The 16,965-nt window shown below is 39.5% G+C and overlaps 1 protein-coding gene across 4 annotated transcripts in view; it reads right to left on the bottom strand.

Moving 5' to 3' along the window:
- The window catches only part of frmd5a (FERM domain containing 5a), a 53,253-nt gene that overhangs the window by 5,480 nt on the left and 30,808 nt on the right, over window positions 1–16,965 (bottom strand). For 2 of the 4 annotated variants that reach the window (XM_078789987.1, XM_078789973.1), the window contains exons 2-12: window positions 12,886–12,990; window positions 10,590–10,632; window positions 10,403–10,481; window positions 8,103–8,200; window positions 7,569–7,692; window positions 7,097–7,184; window positions 6,926–7,014; window positions 5,341–5,607; window positions 3,438–3,512; window positions 2,740–2,808; window positions 2,497–2,603 (exon numbers count right to left, since the gene is read on the bottom strand). In XM_078789987.1, the coding sequence (XP_078646113.1) occupies window positions 2,497–2,603; window positions 2,740–2,808; window positions 3,438–3,512; window positions 5,341–5,607; window positions 6,926–7,014; window positions 7,097–7,184; window positions 7,569–7,692; window positions 8,103–8,200; window positions 10,403–10,481; window positions 10,590–10,632; window positions 12,886–12,990 (1,144 nt within the window). The remainder of the gene's footprint in view (window positions 1–2,496; window positions 2,604–2,739; window positions 2,809–3,437; window positions 3,513–5,340; window positions 5,608–6,925; window positions 7,015–7,096; window positions 7,185–7,568; window positions 7,693–8,102; window positions 8,201–10,402; window positions 10,482–10,589; window positions 10,633–12,885; window positions 12,991–16,965) is intronic. The other 2 variants (XM_058075097.2, XM_058075096.2) reach the window with 2 other exon arrangements.

A 16,965-nucleotide genomic window follows, 5' to 3' on the forward strand; every position in this document is an offset into this window, starting at 1 on the left:
CTCAGGCTACGTAAACCAATGGAGGCTTCAGTTTCTTTAGTTCAGACCATTTCTTATGTTGCACTACAACAAAAACACATTAAATGTCAAATGTATGTTCAAATGTTGCCAGGTCATTTGATGTCTTTGTTATTTACCATAAATGTGCCAATGAACTACTCATTTAAGTCCCATGTAAACAAGTGCAGAGCTCTTTAATTAGTACCAGGTCAAAAATCCATTGGGGTTATCATTTGCGGCTGTAGGCAACTTTTATTATCAAATTAGAATATGCTTAGCAAAACGTAGAGTCAAACCTCAGTTTTTGTAGGCACCATTTTTGTATGATTTATTTTTTGCTGAACATTTGCCAAAATTTCCCCTCAGTTTTGCTACAATATTGCACATAAACTAGCTTGTTCTGCCTATACTGCATCTTTTTGCACACTCGAGTGCCAGGTCAAAAATGGGCTCCATTGGGGTTATCATTTGCGGCTGTAGGCAACTTCATGTCTTTTTCTTTATTATCAAATTAGAATATACTTAGCAAAACGTAGAGTCAAACCTCAGTTTTTGTAGGCACCATTTTTGTATGATTTATTTTTTGCTGAACATTTGCCAAAATTTCCCCTCAGTTTTGCTACAATGTTGCACATAAACTAGCCCGTTCTCCGTATACTGCATCTTTTTGCAAACACGAGTGCCCAAACAGACAACTGACAAAATTGAGTGCAACTGCTAAATAACCCGCCATGGGGCCAAAAAAAGTTGCAAGTGGCAGAAACACTAAAATCTGACCAGGAGGTAAGTGCTATGATCTACCGGTCATCCAATGGCATCAATGGCTTCAATGCTTTTCCATCCATCACTTTGCCTTCCATAATCCAAAATGACAACAGTCCCATCCAAAATGAGCTACACAGTTTGAATCCAAACCAAAGCCATACAAAGCACACCACTGGCCCTTTTTACCTGGATGGCTGCTGGGCTGAAAACAGGGCAGCGGCGTGCCAGGCAGCGGCGTCACGTTCACCGACTCCTGCTGCCCGTTCAAAGCAGGGTACAGGGGCAGGACCCCCAGGGCCTTCCCCAGCATACGAGGCCCCAGACTCAGCACGCGCACCTTCACATCGCGGTAGCAATGGTTGATCATACGCAGGTGGACGTTCACCCGGGTCGTGATGCGTATCAGGCACTTCACCATAGTCGGTCCTGATGGTCCCTGTCCCTTAGTCCAGGCCACGGAGTCGCTGTGTTGTCAGCGGCGCTTCACTTGCGGATTGTACGGAGTGAAGTTACAGGATGGGATCGGTTATCTTGGCTCCGCCCAGGTTCATGACAAACATGGAGTAAAGGGCCCAGGCTATTTTCAGTAGAGGTATTAATACCACTGCAACACACGCCGTCAGCTCTCCTGATGCCACAGCGACCAACCTCCGCAGTCCTCACCCTGACCTCAAACCACTGATCTGTAGTCTGTAGTCTTTTTTGCCATATTAATAATCATTCTACTGATAGTATACTACATAGGCAACATCTATGGTGCCTCAAACTTGTATTACTTTAAAGTAGTCTGTGTACAACTTGTAAAGGAGTGTTGATTTACTTCCCAATGAGAATAATTAACAGCAAAAAAAATAATTTAATCTAAACAGCTAACACTGTTTTAACATCTTGTGTTATCCTCAATGGACCACAGCTTCCTAGTGACAGCTGCACTCATGCAGCCTCGGTCATGACACTGTACATACAGTCGTCCCTCACAATATTGTGGCTCAATTATCACTCCATGACTTTTATTATTAGTCAATGATCGCTGTTTTGTGGTTGACTATGGAGTCGATATCTAGTCAAATGATATAGAAAGAGAAATGGCCACTAGGTGTCAGTAATGGACAAGAGCAATTATTCTTTTATTATTTTTTTCTTTTATGTCCTCTTTTATCTATTCTTTTATTATTATTATTAGAATACCCTTTCCCACAGATGCCACCCCACCTCTGATACTACATCAGAAGTCAGTAAATTAGTAAGTTTTTCCTTGCCTCTGTCACCAAAGTGCTGGGTCGTTCCATTGGTGCCTTGAGAAAACTTAGTGCAAACCAGTATTTTCACCATTTGTGGATAATGGCTCTCACTGTGGTTTGCTAGAGTCCCAAAAAAATTGGGAATTTTTTTTTTCTCTCAGCTCTATTTTTATTTCTTTGAGACCAGCTGTTCCAGGTGAGAAGCTAGCAGGTAGTCCACATATACAATAAGGTACGATACGGCCATGTTGGCAGGTTGACTGAAGCACACACCTGCAGCATGTTCTGCCAGATTTGAAGCGTCAAACTGGGCCAAATGGCTCCAGTATCAACAAGTGTGTGTGTCGTCTTATGAGGGGGAGGATATTTTAAAATCAAATGTGCTGGAATCTCATCTGTGTAGATTTGACTTCTTCCTGGATGAAACCACATGAAGTTCCATGCAATTTTCCATCAGCTTGGACGCAAATCAAATGTCAGGAACGCTTACCCTCCATGATAGATATGTGCACAGCTCTCCGGCGTGTGCGTGGGACACTGCTGAGACGAGGTCCATGAGTGATGGATGGACAACTCCTGCTGGGAACCATGCCAGCCCTGCACAGACAGAGCACAACACACACACACACACACACAAACTTCACCATGCTGCTTAGCGTTAATACACAATCCAATACACTGTTGAAAGTATCTGCAGAAGCGTGGTGCAAAACAAAGTATATTTAAAGTGTACCTGTGTATTTCTGGAGGTTCCCGTTTGATTTTGGCACTCTGCTCCATTACTTCTTTTGCCACCCGACCACTGTTGTAAAGCACAAATAATTAATTTGCATAAAGGATAAAAAAAACAAGGCAGCAGTAGAAATCCTTTGTGGTCATTGTAGTTTTATCGTATACAGACAAGCAGTCATTCATGTCAACCTGTAAACATCAGATACGCGACATACTAGTAGGGATGCACAAGGACAGGGAGGTCATGACCCCTGAAGCTACATTTCTCCAGGCATTTCCAATTGTTAAATGCAGTGGAGTTGAAGTGGTAACCATGGTGATGACAGACGCTCCTTCAAGTGACATTAGTACCAGTCCTGCTGCAGCAGGGCAGCTGGGAGAAGGGGAGAGTACTGCAAATACTGAAATTGTACTATTTGTGTAAAGCAGTGGTTCTCAATTATTTTTCTGACGTAAAAGTTTTCGTGCCCATGTCTGGTTCAGGGGCCCGCCCCACTATTTGAGAAGCAGTGGTATGAAGTCATGTGTTAATTCAGTCAATCTCTTAGAAGAATGTCTCATGTTATCTGTCCTATTAATGTCTACATGTTGTAATTATTTAAATGGGTTCGGTGCTAAAACAGGTTGGAAACACATCAATGTCCTCCCTTGCTGTGTACTCCCTTTCCTGGGAATCAATCATGAAGTCCTCTTGTATACCTGTAGCGGAAACGGCTGCCCTTGAAGAATAAGTTGCTGCTGGACACCGTCCGCACCTGACTTGACTTCTCCAGCCTACAAATTATGAATTAGAAGAAAAAGAAGGAAGCAAAATTAACATAAATGTGCAAATACGTCACAAAGTAGTAGTAAGTCTTTAAAAACTGCAGACGACTCCTATCATACAGTACCTGCCAACAGAGAAACTTTCATATTTCTTTCTAATTTCACTCTTGTTTAAATAACTGCCTGTAAATTTCCCGTAGTTTCACTTTTTTATTCTTATTCTTTCACTTTTTATTCTTATTATTTGATGATATGTTGCTAAATTGGTGCAGATCTTCAAGAATACAGGTTTGTGGTGTTATTGGGACGTCATTCATTCATTTTCTACCGCTTTTCCTCACAAGGGTCGCGGGGGTGCTGGAGCCTATCCCAGCTGTCTTCAGGCGAGAGGCGGGGTACACCCTGGACTGGTCACCAGCCAAGCACAGGGCACATATAGACAAACAACCACTCACACCCACATTCATACCTATGAACAATTTCTTTATTTTAAAATAAAATTGTCTCTCTTCTTATTGTAGACCATATTTTTTTACTCTCCGACATTCCCATAATAGAGTTCCCTCAGCTCCTGCGACTTTATGCATCACGTAGTATCTAGTGTCCCCATTCAAGATGCAACCTGGCTGTGTCTCTGCTGCCTGTCACAACGTAGATAAAGCTCCCTTTGCCCCCTTCTTGGAATTTGGGAGGAAACGGAGCGTGGCTTGCTTGTTCACAGCCAGAAGAGATATAAAAATGGTGAAAATGTAGTAATTGTAACAGTCCTTTCGCTTGTGAACTAGACAATCTTAAATATGAATCTAGCCCTTTTTCCACACCATATAAAAATGTGACATTATTGTGTTAATTCATTAAACCCACTTCATTAGTAGTAATTATAATTAATGATAACAGGCCAGGCATCATTTTTAATATATAATTAACTGTTGGAAGTTTACTCATTTTAAATATGTATATTCAGAGTACTTCGGTACGTGACAAAAAAAAATTAAAACATTTTTAAAAACTTCAATTATATTAGGAAAGCAGGAAGTGAACAAATGTAACAGTTACCGATTGTAAAAGTACCAGATGGAGGGGTAGGATTTAATAAGCTTTGCTTCTTCCTACTCCTTTTGGACATGTGGAACTATGAACTGATTATGTGATGCATTCAATTGTAATCTGATGCATGTTCAAATGAAATTAAACCATTACCATTAATAGAGAGATATTTAGAGATATGACCAACTTTCCAGTGTAGATCTTATTCTTTAAATTTTTAAGATTTATATTTCTGCTGGAGTACAGATTTGTACAAGGTTAATTGGTGACTCCAAATTGTCCGTAGGTATGAATGTGAGTGAGGGTGTACCCCTGTCCGAAGACAGCTGGGATAGGCTCCAGCATGCCCACGCCCCTCGTGAGGATAAGCGGTATATCAAATGAATGAATGATGCTGTAGGATTTGTATCGAGCAGCTTCATCCATTTAATAAAATTACCTCAACATTCAAATTTCTGTAACATACAAAAAATTTACAAAATGTATGACAAAAAGGTTGATTACAAACCAGAAGAAATAAGATGTTTGCTGCCTGAATGAATAAAGAAGAAAATAGTAATGTATTATTTAGCAGCTTCATGCGTTCTATGAGCTCAGTCCTTGGGACGTCTCCATACACTATTCAATATGTTTATAGTGTCATAGCAAGGTAGACATTCATTTTTAATGCAGCATTTTGCCTTCCAGGCTTGAGTGAAATATCAGTATAACCTATTCACCATGTAGACTTGAATTAATAAGGAGGTGACGGCTGCAACGTCATCAAAAGGTCACATGGTATAGTACTTACTTATAGAAGGCTTGGTTTTCCACACCGCACTTCCAAAGGTGCTTGCATGCCTCTGGTGTGGGTGCAAAATACGTCAGGATGATCTTTTTTTCCTGCACGTTAGGAATAGAAGAAGACGTGCAGGACAATAAAAGGCACTGGGGGGGCGGAGCAAGGAAAAGCCAATGAGTGACAACATGCATGGCAACAAGTCGGGCTCTCACCTCCTTCTGGTTTGCATAAATGTGAAACGTCTTGCCCTCGAACTTCAGTTTGGTCACCTCGTTCCTGGCCAGGGAAGGAGAGCACAGACGGGGCTCATTAAGAATTCATGAAAAACACTTGGAGAGCAAATAAACAGCAATAGAGCAGACAAAACAAAGAGACGATAATATTCCCTGAAGGTAAACAGAGAATGGGAAATTCTCCATCGATTGCAACTGGACTGTTCAGGAATGGACGGTCCTGATGCAATCGATTGAATGCCTTAAGAATACACAATGACTTTGATGAATGACAATAGTCGCAGGGGAAATATCGAAACATGACATGAGGCCTTCATGCGCCATAAGACAGAAAAAGACAAAATCCAACTTTAGCGGTTTGTGAATGACGGTGGTGTGATTAATTCCACATTCATCCCCTCGTTAGCCTCATTTCTTGTCAGAGGTGGGGACAGATGTGTGACTCAGCCACTTCATTAAGTACACATGCACTCTCCTAATAATATGAAGTACGATGAGACATAGTATTAATAATGCTAAGTTTTGATTGACACCATTATTGAGGGGTTGATTAGAATTTCAATTTCAACATTTTTTCCAAAGTATTTTATAAAATATATATATATATATATATATATATATATATTTTTTTTTTGGTAACCTAAATTTGAGTGTGCTGTAAGTTGACATCCCTAAGGCAATATAATAAAAGGAACGACAAATGAATGGAAGCAAAAATAAATAAAAAGAATAAGAATAATGACATAAAAAATATATAAATCAATATAATGGCAAAAATTTTAATTATTATATTCTTAAATGTGTTTTCCCTGACAGAAATAAGAATATTAATAATATTCATATTTATATATAATATAATTATATTATATTAATAATATAAATATATATAATAATGTTATTAAGAATGAATTTATAACTATATTTAAAAATAATGTACTTAAAATATCTTAAAATTTAATATATTCAAATAATCTTAGAAATATTACTGATGTACCTGATTAAAATTAAAATCATAATAGTAAAAACAACAATAGTAATAATGGAAATTCACATTTAGTTTTCTCAGGGAATAATGCATAAATAGGAAAGATACAATTCAAACATCTGCATGATGTGGTCATTTGTACATGCTGGTTATCCAAATTGCAATTTTTCCGTTTTGTCAGAACTCTTCATGCTACTTACTCCCACTTTAATATAATAATATGTTTAATATCATTGTAGCAGTTTGCAGCAGTGTTGTGTGCATGATGCAGTGGTGATGAGTGATGCAATGAGAACTGCACTACATCATAAGGAAAGGTATTTATCATATTTTATGCTACAGTTAAATAATAGTGTTACACTACATTTCAAATCACCATTTAAGGAAATGCACTCTCTTGTTTCCTTGCAGCACCACAAAACCAAACGGTGTGAAGGCAAGAAAAGCTGGGTTCCCCGACACATCCTGGAAGAGAAATACATACAGAACAGTCTGTGTGGAACTATTTGTTGTTGTTGTTGTTTACAACCCACAAGCACCAGCCTACCTTGCATGGATGTGGATCAACACCATATGTCTCCAGCATCTGGGCTTTCTGCAAGAAATTACGCTCTGATGTTTCAGGTGTCTGCCCACTGAGAGGGGAAATAACACAACAAAACATCAGAAAGTTACAAAACACTCCACATTTATGATATTATTATATTTTTAAATCACAATTATTAGTGATTAAAAAGCAGTCCTGTTAACAGGGAGTGAAGAGATCTGCCACCGGTGGGCAGCAGAGGGTCATCAAGCTGTATAATAACAATTCCAGCTGTTTTGTGCTTAGCAATTCTTAACTTGTTCCTAATAAAGTGGCTGGTGTGTGTGTCTTCAACATTAAAACCTCAATAAATCATCATCATCATCATCTCATCGTCTGAGCACTAAGCATTAACAATACGTGCTGACATCATTGCGCCGGCAATCATCTACGAGGCCTGTCAGTGTGTGAGGTACACATCATGTCTTCTTACATGAGTTCCGTCTTGTGTATGTCCGCAATCCGGCGCTCCAGTTTCTCCGAATGTTTTGGGAAAAACTGGAATTTGGAGCTGTAACCTTCAGGATGCTTCCCAGGGTCATAATCACCGATCTCAGCTAAGAAGAAATAAACAAAAAAAAAAATAGTTCAGTGTCATATGATAAGACGTCACGGACACACGTGGTGAACGCTATTAATGCTGCTTCACGCCACACTACACTGGAACGACCCTGATGATGCTGAATTGTCTTCTGCAAGGAGGAGCTGACCAGGCAGTCCATCTTTAATTCATGAGCCTCTCCCTCTAGGGAACAAGCCTGCCTAGCCTCCAAACACTGCTTTCTATGATGTTATCTCCACCATGCATGCTCGCTAGAAGATGATAGCAGGCCAGATAACCACTTCAAACATATTCCAATGTTGCTGATGCTTTATTATGACAATATATTTGCTATTAATGTGAAAGTCTGCTGGCTCGCGCATCTCAATTGTGTATTTTTACCACCCATATGTTACATTTCATTACCTTGAAGGATGTAGGCTGCTAGCAAGGCAGCATCGGAGGTTTTACACAGGAGCCGGCCGTGGTAAAGGTCTCTTTTGATTTGCAGGAAAACCAGATATCTGTAATGAAAATACAAAGGAAGATTGATGACCTTATTTTATTAGCCATATCTTCCACAAAAGAGTGCAGCAGAATCAGGAATTCCGGGTCACTGTGATGTCACAGGGAGCCAGTGTTGGAAAAAAAAAACTTCCTGAAGTTGAGCGTTCAGAGCCGTCCCACTTCCAAATGCTCACCCCAAATATGCAAACCTCATTATCTGAAACTTTGGCATTGTTTAACATGGGAATACAACATTCTAGATGGTGACCTTTATGTGACCTTTAAAGGAAAAACTCAAATAACCCCTATTGTCAATAGTACCGTAGTACTACATTTACAATGATACTAGTCAACTATATACCAGTTTTAAAAAAAGAGTTAACAACTAAAAGGATAAAAAACATGAAAAAAGCCAACATATACCAGTACAGTATATGCATATAATATGTTATTATATGTAAAATCATGTGCTAGCTTTTTTGTAGTTTGTAATTATAACTTCAAATAATTGAAATAATCAATAAATAAACAAATGTAACTATTTTTTTGGGGGGGGGTCACAATATACTGTATATGTATCATTAAAAAGATATTTGTACAAATAAAGACCACTCTACCATGTACACCTTACCTCCATACAATATACTGGCATAAGAATATACATATTAAATATATCTTTACAGTAATATATACAATATTATATTACAATGTCCTTTTAGTAGTATTTTATATAATTTTCCAGCCTGGAAATACATAATTAATTCATTCATTTTCTTCACAAGGGGTGGGGTGGGGGTGTGCTGGAGCCTATCCCAGCTGTCTTCGGGCGAGAGGCGGGGTGCACCCTGGACTGGTTGCCAGCCAATCACAGGGCACATATAGACAAACAACCATTCACACTCACATTCATACCTATGGACAATTTGGAGTCACCAATTAACCTAGCATGTTTTTGGAATGTGGGAGGAAACCGGAGTACCCGGAGAAAACCCACGCATGCACGGGGAGAACATGCAAACTCCACACAGAGATGGGCGAGGGTGGAATTGAATTCTGGTCTCTTAGCTGTGAGGTATGCGCGCTAACCACTTGACCACCGTGCCGGAAATACATAATATTCAATGTAATTATAAAAACATAACTTTTAACTATTAACACCTTGAACTCTCTGCACAGTTGAGCCAATAAATGCTCCTAGATATTATATTATGGGAAATATACTGTATATCCAGTAAGTCAATCAAAACAGATGAAACAATAACAATATAAAAAAGACCTGTCAGATGTCACTGTACTACTAAGTTCACCACCTCTGTAGTTTGAATATTTCCTTTAGTTTTTTACTGAATTGGGTGAAAAAGCAGGCCAGGAAAGGCCTTTAGGGAGATGCTGCTTCCGCTAAAGCCTCCATCCTCGTCTCAACATCCACTCGTCAAGGCTGAATTTTAGTGACACTATTATTAGACAACAGGAAAAACAAAGGCAGTCATATGATTTGTTTTTTATTATCTACACTCATCCCTCCATGGGGTAGTAACACTTTGCCGGAGACTGGAGTGGCTGCTAATATTTGCCTTGTATAAATATCGACACCGCACAGCGAGACATTAGCGTTGATGAACAATTTTCATTGAGGCTTCGGATGAGCTTCCTGTCCACACCATCCCCATTGAGCATGACTGGTGGGAACCAATGAGCCTTGAAAGTGATTAATTACGATACCTCTGCACTACTATCACCATAATGAAACCTTCTCTACATTTTTTTTTCCATATCTCTGCAGCTTCTCACGCCTCTTACACTCCCCATCATCATGCCCGACTTGAATATTACACATGTTACACATGTTACACATGTTACACGACAATGCACCTCCAACTGAACACTGGATTCTCTTTTAATTAAGCTCTAATGACATGCTAGTGTTACTGCCATAGTTGATTCAGAGTTACCAGAGAAAGCTTTTTACATCGCTGCGGCTAAACAAGTCCTTTTTGTAAACAGTATGATATTCATTTAATATGAATTATTTAGAAATAAGCTTTTAGAGAGCGTGCATAGCGAACAACAAGTTGCAAGGACATTACGGAGAATAGGAAGCAAGGTTTTCTCACTCTCATCTTGGCAATTAGTCATTAAAATATTATATTAATATTATATTAACATGCAACCACAATAATAAACAAATAAATCTTCTTGCTGTTAAGAATTAATATTACCGTGTGATTTCTTCTTTTAGAGCAGCAGGATCCGGAGGGTAGAACTTGACTCGCAGACACATGGTGAACGGAGGCTGAGCTGGAGGGAAGAATATTTTTGAAAATAGTTTCAACAATGTTGAAATAAACCAAACACCTCAATGACTTGATGCGGGTGTTGTAATTTAAGGAAATACATAGTACTTACATTTCATTTGCTTAGCAATGGATCGTGTTAACTCCAACCAGTGCTGCATTGGAAGGAGAGCAGATGGATGAGTGACATCATTCAGCTGACACTTTCAATTCAAGGTGTCACTAGTGACAGCTCTCTCACAGGCGTTTGTCACGCAGTAATGTGGCGATGGTTGTTGCTGCGACACAATATGCCACACGCACAATGAATCAATATCCATTAAAAGGGACCTATTATGCTTTTTCCACTTTTCTGATTTATAAATGTAGTTAGAATGTTGTATTGTTGTGTTAAACGATGCCAAAGTTTCAGCCCTGAAATAAGTTTGGAATGGCTCAAAATGGTCGGTTTCAGAGGGCGTTGCAAAACTGTTCCTTTGTGATGTCACAAAGGAGTGTGCTTCCTTATGGGCGTGGCTTTAGGCACAATACACTCCCTGACGAGTCTCCCCCAAACTCTGCTTCTGTGTTTATGTTGCTAGCAATAGCAGAAGTTGTTGGAGCAAGAGGAAATAATTTTCATCTGTCAAAGGCATTTCACACGGGACTATTTTTGTGAACGTGAATGTGAAATATCCGCCAAACCGTTCTCGCCAGGAAAGGTGCATTAATGTTTGTTACACTGTGCCTGTGCGTCCACACGGCCTTCGCATCTGGCTTCTGAGCTCCACGGCATAAAGTGTGTCCGACAACGAGTGCTGCTGCTCGGGCAGGCGAGGTTGAAGGAGCACTATCGGTGCCTACTCTTTGAGTTCATACACGGTAACTCATAGGTCTCCAGCCAGTAGCTCATAAGCTGCAAGTAACTCCTAATTAGCTCTCCAAAGACTTCATTCATTTATTTATTATCAACTCCTATAACCACTCTATTAGAAAGTGGGCTTCATAGTTAGTAGGCACTTTAGGCGTGTGACCAATCACAGCGGAGTGGGCGTGGGAGGACTAAATTGGCGAGAAGCACAAATCCAAGGAAATACATCTGGAATAGGTGCAGATTCCGGAAGATCTACAACAGGGGTCTCAAGCTCAATTTACTTGGGGGCCACTGAAGCTAGGGTCTGGGTGAGGGTGGGGGCGCATCAGGTTTTAAAAAAAAAAAAACACACTTTTTCAGTGCTTTGATCTCAGTCATGGATGATGAGAGAAAAACTAAAACAGTTGGGCTCGTTCGCTTGCGTATGGGCGGGGGCAAAATCACGTCAATTGTGTCGGGTGTGCACGCAGCTTTAAGCTGTCATTTCTGGGTACATGAAACCATATGGCATCCATATCAAACTATTAAGGCAGGGGCCTCAAACTAGCATCCTGCGGGCCACATTTGGCCCGCGGGCCGCAAGTTTGACACCCCTGATCTACAATGTTTTCTATGCAGGTTATTATGTGTAGCTGCTCTATAGGAGTCCACAACTCAATACAAAGGGTCGAAATATGAGCATCATTATAAAAATAGGTCCCCTTTAAGGAAGAAGGACGATCAGGTTCTCAGAACTTCACCATGCTCCAAACTCACTGTTGTCTGTGTGAAGGTGTTAGTTAATACTTAATGAACGGGGCGCTGCCACTACATGCCACTCACTCGTAATTAAAGCAAACAAGACAAGTTCTCCCGCTGCAGTGTTCTCCTCTACTACTGACGACTGAATCAAATCCATAATTAAAGCATAGCCCACCATGTGATTCATCTTGAATGCACATATGCTTCAGAATTGGGATATTAACAACACATATAAGATGCATAGCAGCTTCATTTATGGTGCAGTAGTTGGCAGTCCAGTAAAATCAGGGCCTCAGATGATATTCCACATTCAAGTGAAGCTAGTACTAGAATTATACACTAACTGGCAAATTCAAAAGCATTCAGATTTACAGTATCCCTCAAAAGTGAGTACATCCTGAACATTTCAGCATGAATTTTACAATATTTAACCAATTCTTAATAATTTATAATATTTTTATTATTTGTATTTATTTTAATTATTTTTATTTTTAATTTTTTTTATTATTTTTACTTGTTTTTTAATTGTTTAAATAAGAAAAATGTAGTTTTTTTGCATTTTCACTTTTCGTCAGAGGTTTTTGAGTGGATTAATACCGAGGTCATACTGTATTTCTATGTCTATGTGTTTTGTTGATGTATGGTGCAGTTTTTTTTTTTTTTGCCACATCAGCTGCTTTTGTTACTTAGCGACATAGCCACAGGGCAGCTATTTATGCTGCTCAGTACTGTGACACGCACCATTAATTCATGAGGACATTTACAACTGTCATTCCGCAGGAACACAAGTCGTGCAAAGGGGAGGCGACCTTACCCGCTGCTTGTCTGGGTCCACATATCGGATGCCAAAATAATCTTTCTCCAGCAAGTTGAGGTGGTGGCAGATGAGGTCAAACAGATACTGTCCTTTAGCATCGCGCTGCGGGAGAGAAGACAAGGAGGATATCAACCCAAGAAACAGAGAGAGAAAATAATTCCTGCAGGCTTTATGTTAATACCTGAACCTAAAGCCGGCTGGAGATATGCTAGCTTCATCCAGCATTAGAACCATCTGAGGTGCCTGAATGCTGAAAAGCTTAAAGAAAGGATAAATTAAATATGCAGAAATCCCGCTGTGGGATTTGCTAATCCTCATAGAACCCTATACTGTTCTTTACTGTATATCACTCTGCAATTTATGATACGTTTATAACTTCAGGGATCAGACCGCAATATATTTTTCCTTCCTGAGAAAGCATCGCTTCGGTCAAAGGTGCTCCATGGCAGACTTTGCATTAACTTTCCCAAAGAGATGTGGTTGCCTCTCAAGCTCTCTAAACCTCTAAGAGGGATGATTACAAGCAGGCCAGGATGGCATTTTCTCAACTGACTTTGCACTACAAGGAGCTTTTATCAACAAACTAAATATATGCTAAATTCACATTTGCAATACTAAATGTAAAAATGACACAAAACAGCATGGACAGCATATTGCAGTTGACACACTACTGATAGGAAATAAAGGCTGGCTGCAAACTGCAGAAATGTTAATTAATTTTTTTTGTTGCATAGAGAACAACACAAGAATGCTTTTTTTAATATATATTCTTCACCTTTTAGTTCATAAAAATCAAAAACCAATGAAAATAATGAAGAAGATCACACAAAATGACACAAAACAGCATGAATAGCATATTGCACTTGACACACTACTGATAGGAAATAAAGTCTGGTTGCAAACTGCAGAAATGTTATTTTTTTGTTGCATAGAGAACAACACAAGAATGTTTTTTTAAATATATATTCTTCACCTTTTGTTTCAAAAAACCTAAAACCAATGGAAATAACCAAGAAAATGCACGAGATTACATCTTTTTTAACATTACTTTTAAAGGGTACCTATTATGCTAATTTTTCGGCCCTTTGTATTGAGTTGTGGACTCCTATAGAGCAGCTACACGCAATAACTCGCACAGAATAATTTCTCGAGCTTCCAGAATCTGCAACTATTCCAGTTGTATTTCATTGCCTTTCCAAAAATGGTTATTTTATTATTTATTTTACCCACATATCACCTACGGACACGCCCATTCCACTGTGATTGGTGATTTTTTACACATCCAGAAGTATAAGGTGATGTAACCATATATTGACATACAAAAGGAACAATAATGATCATAGATATAACCATCAAAATGGTGATATATATATAATATCAAATAAACACAATATTACTTTTGCTTCTCTGACATTTCTCTCCAAGGACATACTCCAGTCTAGAGTATGTAGAAAGTGTTGATATGATTCATCCACATCATCAGCACTGTACACACACTCCTATTTTTGTTCTTCTACAATCTATATCCTTCTCGAAAGCATTGACTCTGTCCTCTGAAGTAGTCTTCGGACAGTCTTTGTAGCCTCCATCAGTCTTTCCTTATAATAATGCTTGTAAATGAACATCGGAAGATGATCCTCCCACATTCCAAAAACATGCTAGGTTAATTGGCGACTCCAAATTGTCCATAGGTATGAATGTGAGTGTGAATGGTTGTTTGTCTATATGTGCCCTGTGATTGGCTGGCAACCCTTGTGAGGATAAGCGGTAGAAAATGAATGAATGATTATTTTATCTTTCTCCTCGTTAATGCATCATTAAAAGCCCTACTGAATACAAAATGTTGCAATTTTCAGTAATGCACATAATTTTCAGTATGTCTCAGCCAATTACAATATTACTGCAAAACCTCCAGGAAACCGACAATGTCATGTGTCTGATGCACAACAACATTAATTAAATTAGATATAGGTTTTATACCTAAAAGATGGTATTGTTATTAATGACACACACTTATTTGGCTCTGTGCTGGTTTAAAACGCAACTAGGCCACAGAGCAAATTTAATATCAAGGCCTCTGCTGTCATTATTTGTGTTTCATCACTCCTTGTGATAGCAATCATAACACAACATGCTAAACAATTAAAAAGCAAGAGTGGAAAGGACACAACAAGCCAGAAAAGGACATCTGGTCTTTTGTTCAAGACATTTGTTAGTATTCAACACCCTTCTCACCAGCGTAACCCACCCCGCCTCTCCACACACACACACACACACACACACACACACACAAAGTACAGCTGCTTTTATTCCCCCACCAGCCTCTGAGTTAGTTTAAGAAAAAAAAGAAGTGTACCTAATGATGTGTCCAGTAAGATAAACATAAAAGTCATCTAAAACAAACTGGCATGTGCCACAAGGGAGTGAAAAAGATCTCTAATGCATACCTTAGACTGAAGAGAGAACAGTGCCTCCTCCTGTACTGCCAAGAGGGTTCTGTGTAAAATGGGCACTTTTCCATTCAGATTAATCATTAAAATGGTCTCCATGTCCGCACAAGAGCCCAGGCCATTAATAAAAGATACTATCACAGGAGTGGAAATCATCGATGCCATTAACTGTGTAACACTGTGTGTGTGTGTGAGTGTGTGTGTGGAGCCTTGTGACGATTTTCTTTGGTTTCATAAGCAGATTGCTTTCCTCTATCCCAGCAGACTTTTATGGTTAATGCATCCCAGCCATTCAGCTACAGTAACTTCAAGTCCTGACCCTGCTGTCTCCACCAGGGGGGACCGCCCACCATTTTCACAATGGACTATTGAACCATAATAATAAAAGTGTGATTATATTTTGCTTAAAGCACAAAAAAAATTGGAGAGATTCACCTGAAATGATTTGGACTGCATGAAAAATGTTGAAAGGGAGACATAGCTTTCTTTGACCACAAGGGGATTTATTACCAGCTATGTTGCAGCACATAGTCGAAGCAGAAACAATGTTGTAGTAATAGTAAAGAGCAAACTACTCTAACATTAACAGCGCTGATTAGTCCTGTTTGTCACTGCTGTTGTTATGGGAATTGTTGTTGCTGCTGTTTTTGTCTCTCTCTCTACTGTCCTTGCCCCCCCACCCCAGTTTTCTCTTCTTCTTCCGGTCGCTCCAAATGCGCATAACAAAAACATCAAATAACGGAAAATAAAATTTCATGGTACAGGGAAGTTGTAGCCAACACCTTTCCCGACACAGAGTAAATCTGTTTAGCATGTAAGGGCATTTATATCAAGAATACTATCTGCCCCAATGACTGGACGAGACAAAAAAATAAAAATTAAAAAATTTAAAAAAACAGCGCTGATTAGTTCATCGTAAACAACAGAACAGAAAGTGTGATACGCCACAACTTTCACACTAATAGCCGAGTAGCCCAACCAACATTTTGAAGCGCATGCAGAGGTAAATAAAGCTGCTGGATGCTGACCACTTATGGTACTAGAAATTCTGGAGACATTGTGGAGTTAATAAAAACCATATCAGGCGGTTACCCATGGCCATAGTTTTGTGTTGTGTGCTGGAGCCTATCCCAGCTGCCTTGGGGCAAGAGGCGGGGGTACACCCTGGACTGGTCGCCAGCCAATCACAGAGCACATATAGACAAACAACCATTCACACTCACATTCATACCTAAGGACAATTTGGAGCTGCCAATTAACCTAGCATGTTTTTGGAATGTGGGAGGAAACCGGAGTAAAACCCACACATGCACAGGGAGAACATGCAAACTCCAGACAGAGCGGGGAATCGAACCCGGGTCTCCTAGCTATGTGGCCAGTGCACTACCCACTCGCCCTATATAGGAAACCATTAGGTGTAATTTAGTAATCCAGACCATGAGGCACTACTGACACTTTCATCACTACCTTTGAAAAGTGCCAGAACTCACAATACACATTCCCTTCTGTTGCACCTAATCTCCAATTACCAGCCTCCATTTTCATGAAGAGATTGTTGAAGGAAAGCATAGAACTTTTGTGGTTAAATTTGAAAGTGCATGAATAATGCATGACGTCTGCATTCAGA

This window comes from Doryrhamphus excisus, linkage group LG1 (assembly GCF_037039965.1).
Source record: "Doryrhamphus excisus strain RoL-2023G ecotype Guam linkage group LG1, RoL_Dexc_Guam_v1.1, whole genome shotgun sequence".
Classification (NCBI taxonomy): Eukaryota; Metazoa; Chordata; class Actinopteri; order Syngnathiformes; family Syngnathidae; genus Doryrhamphus; species Doryrhamphus excisus.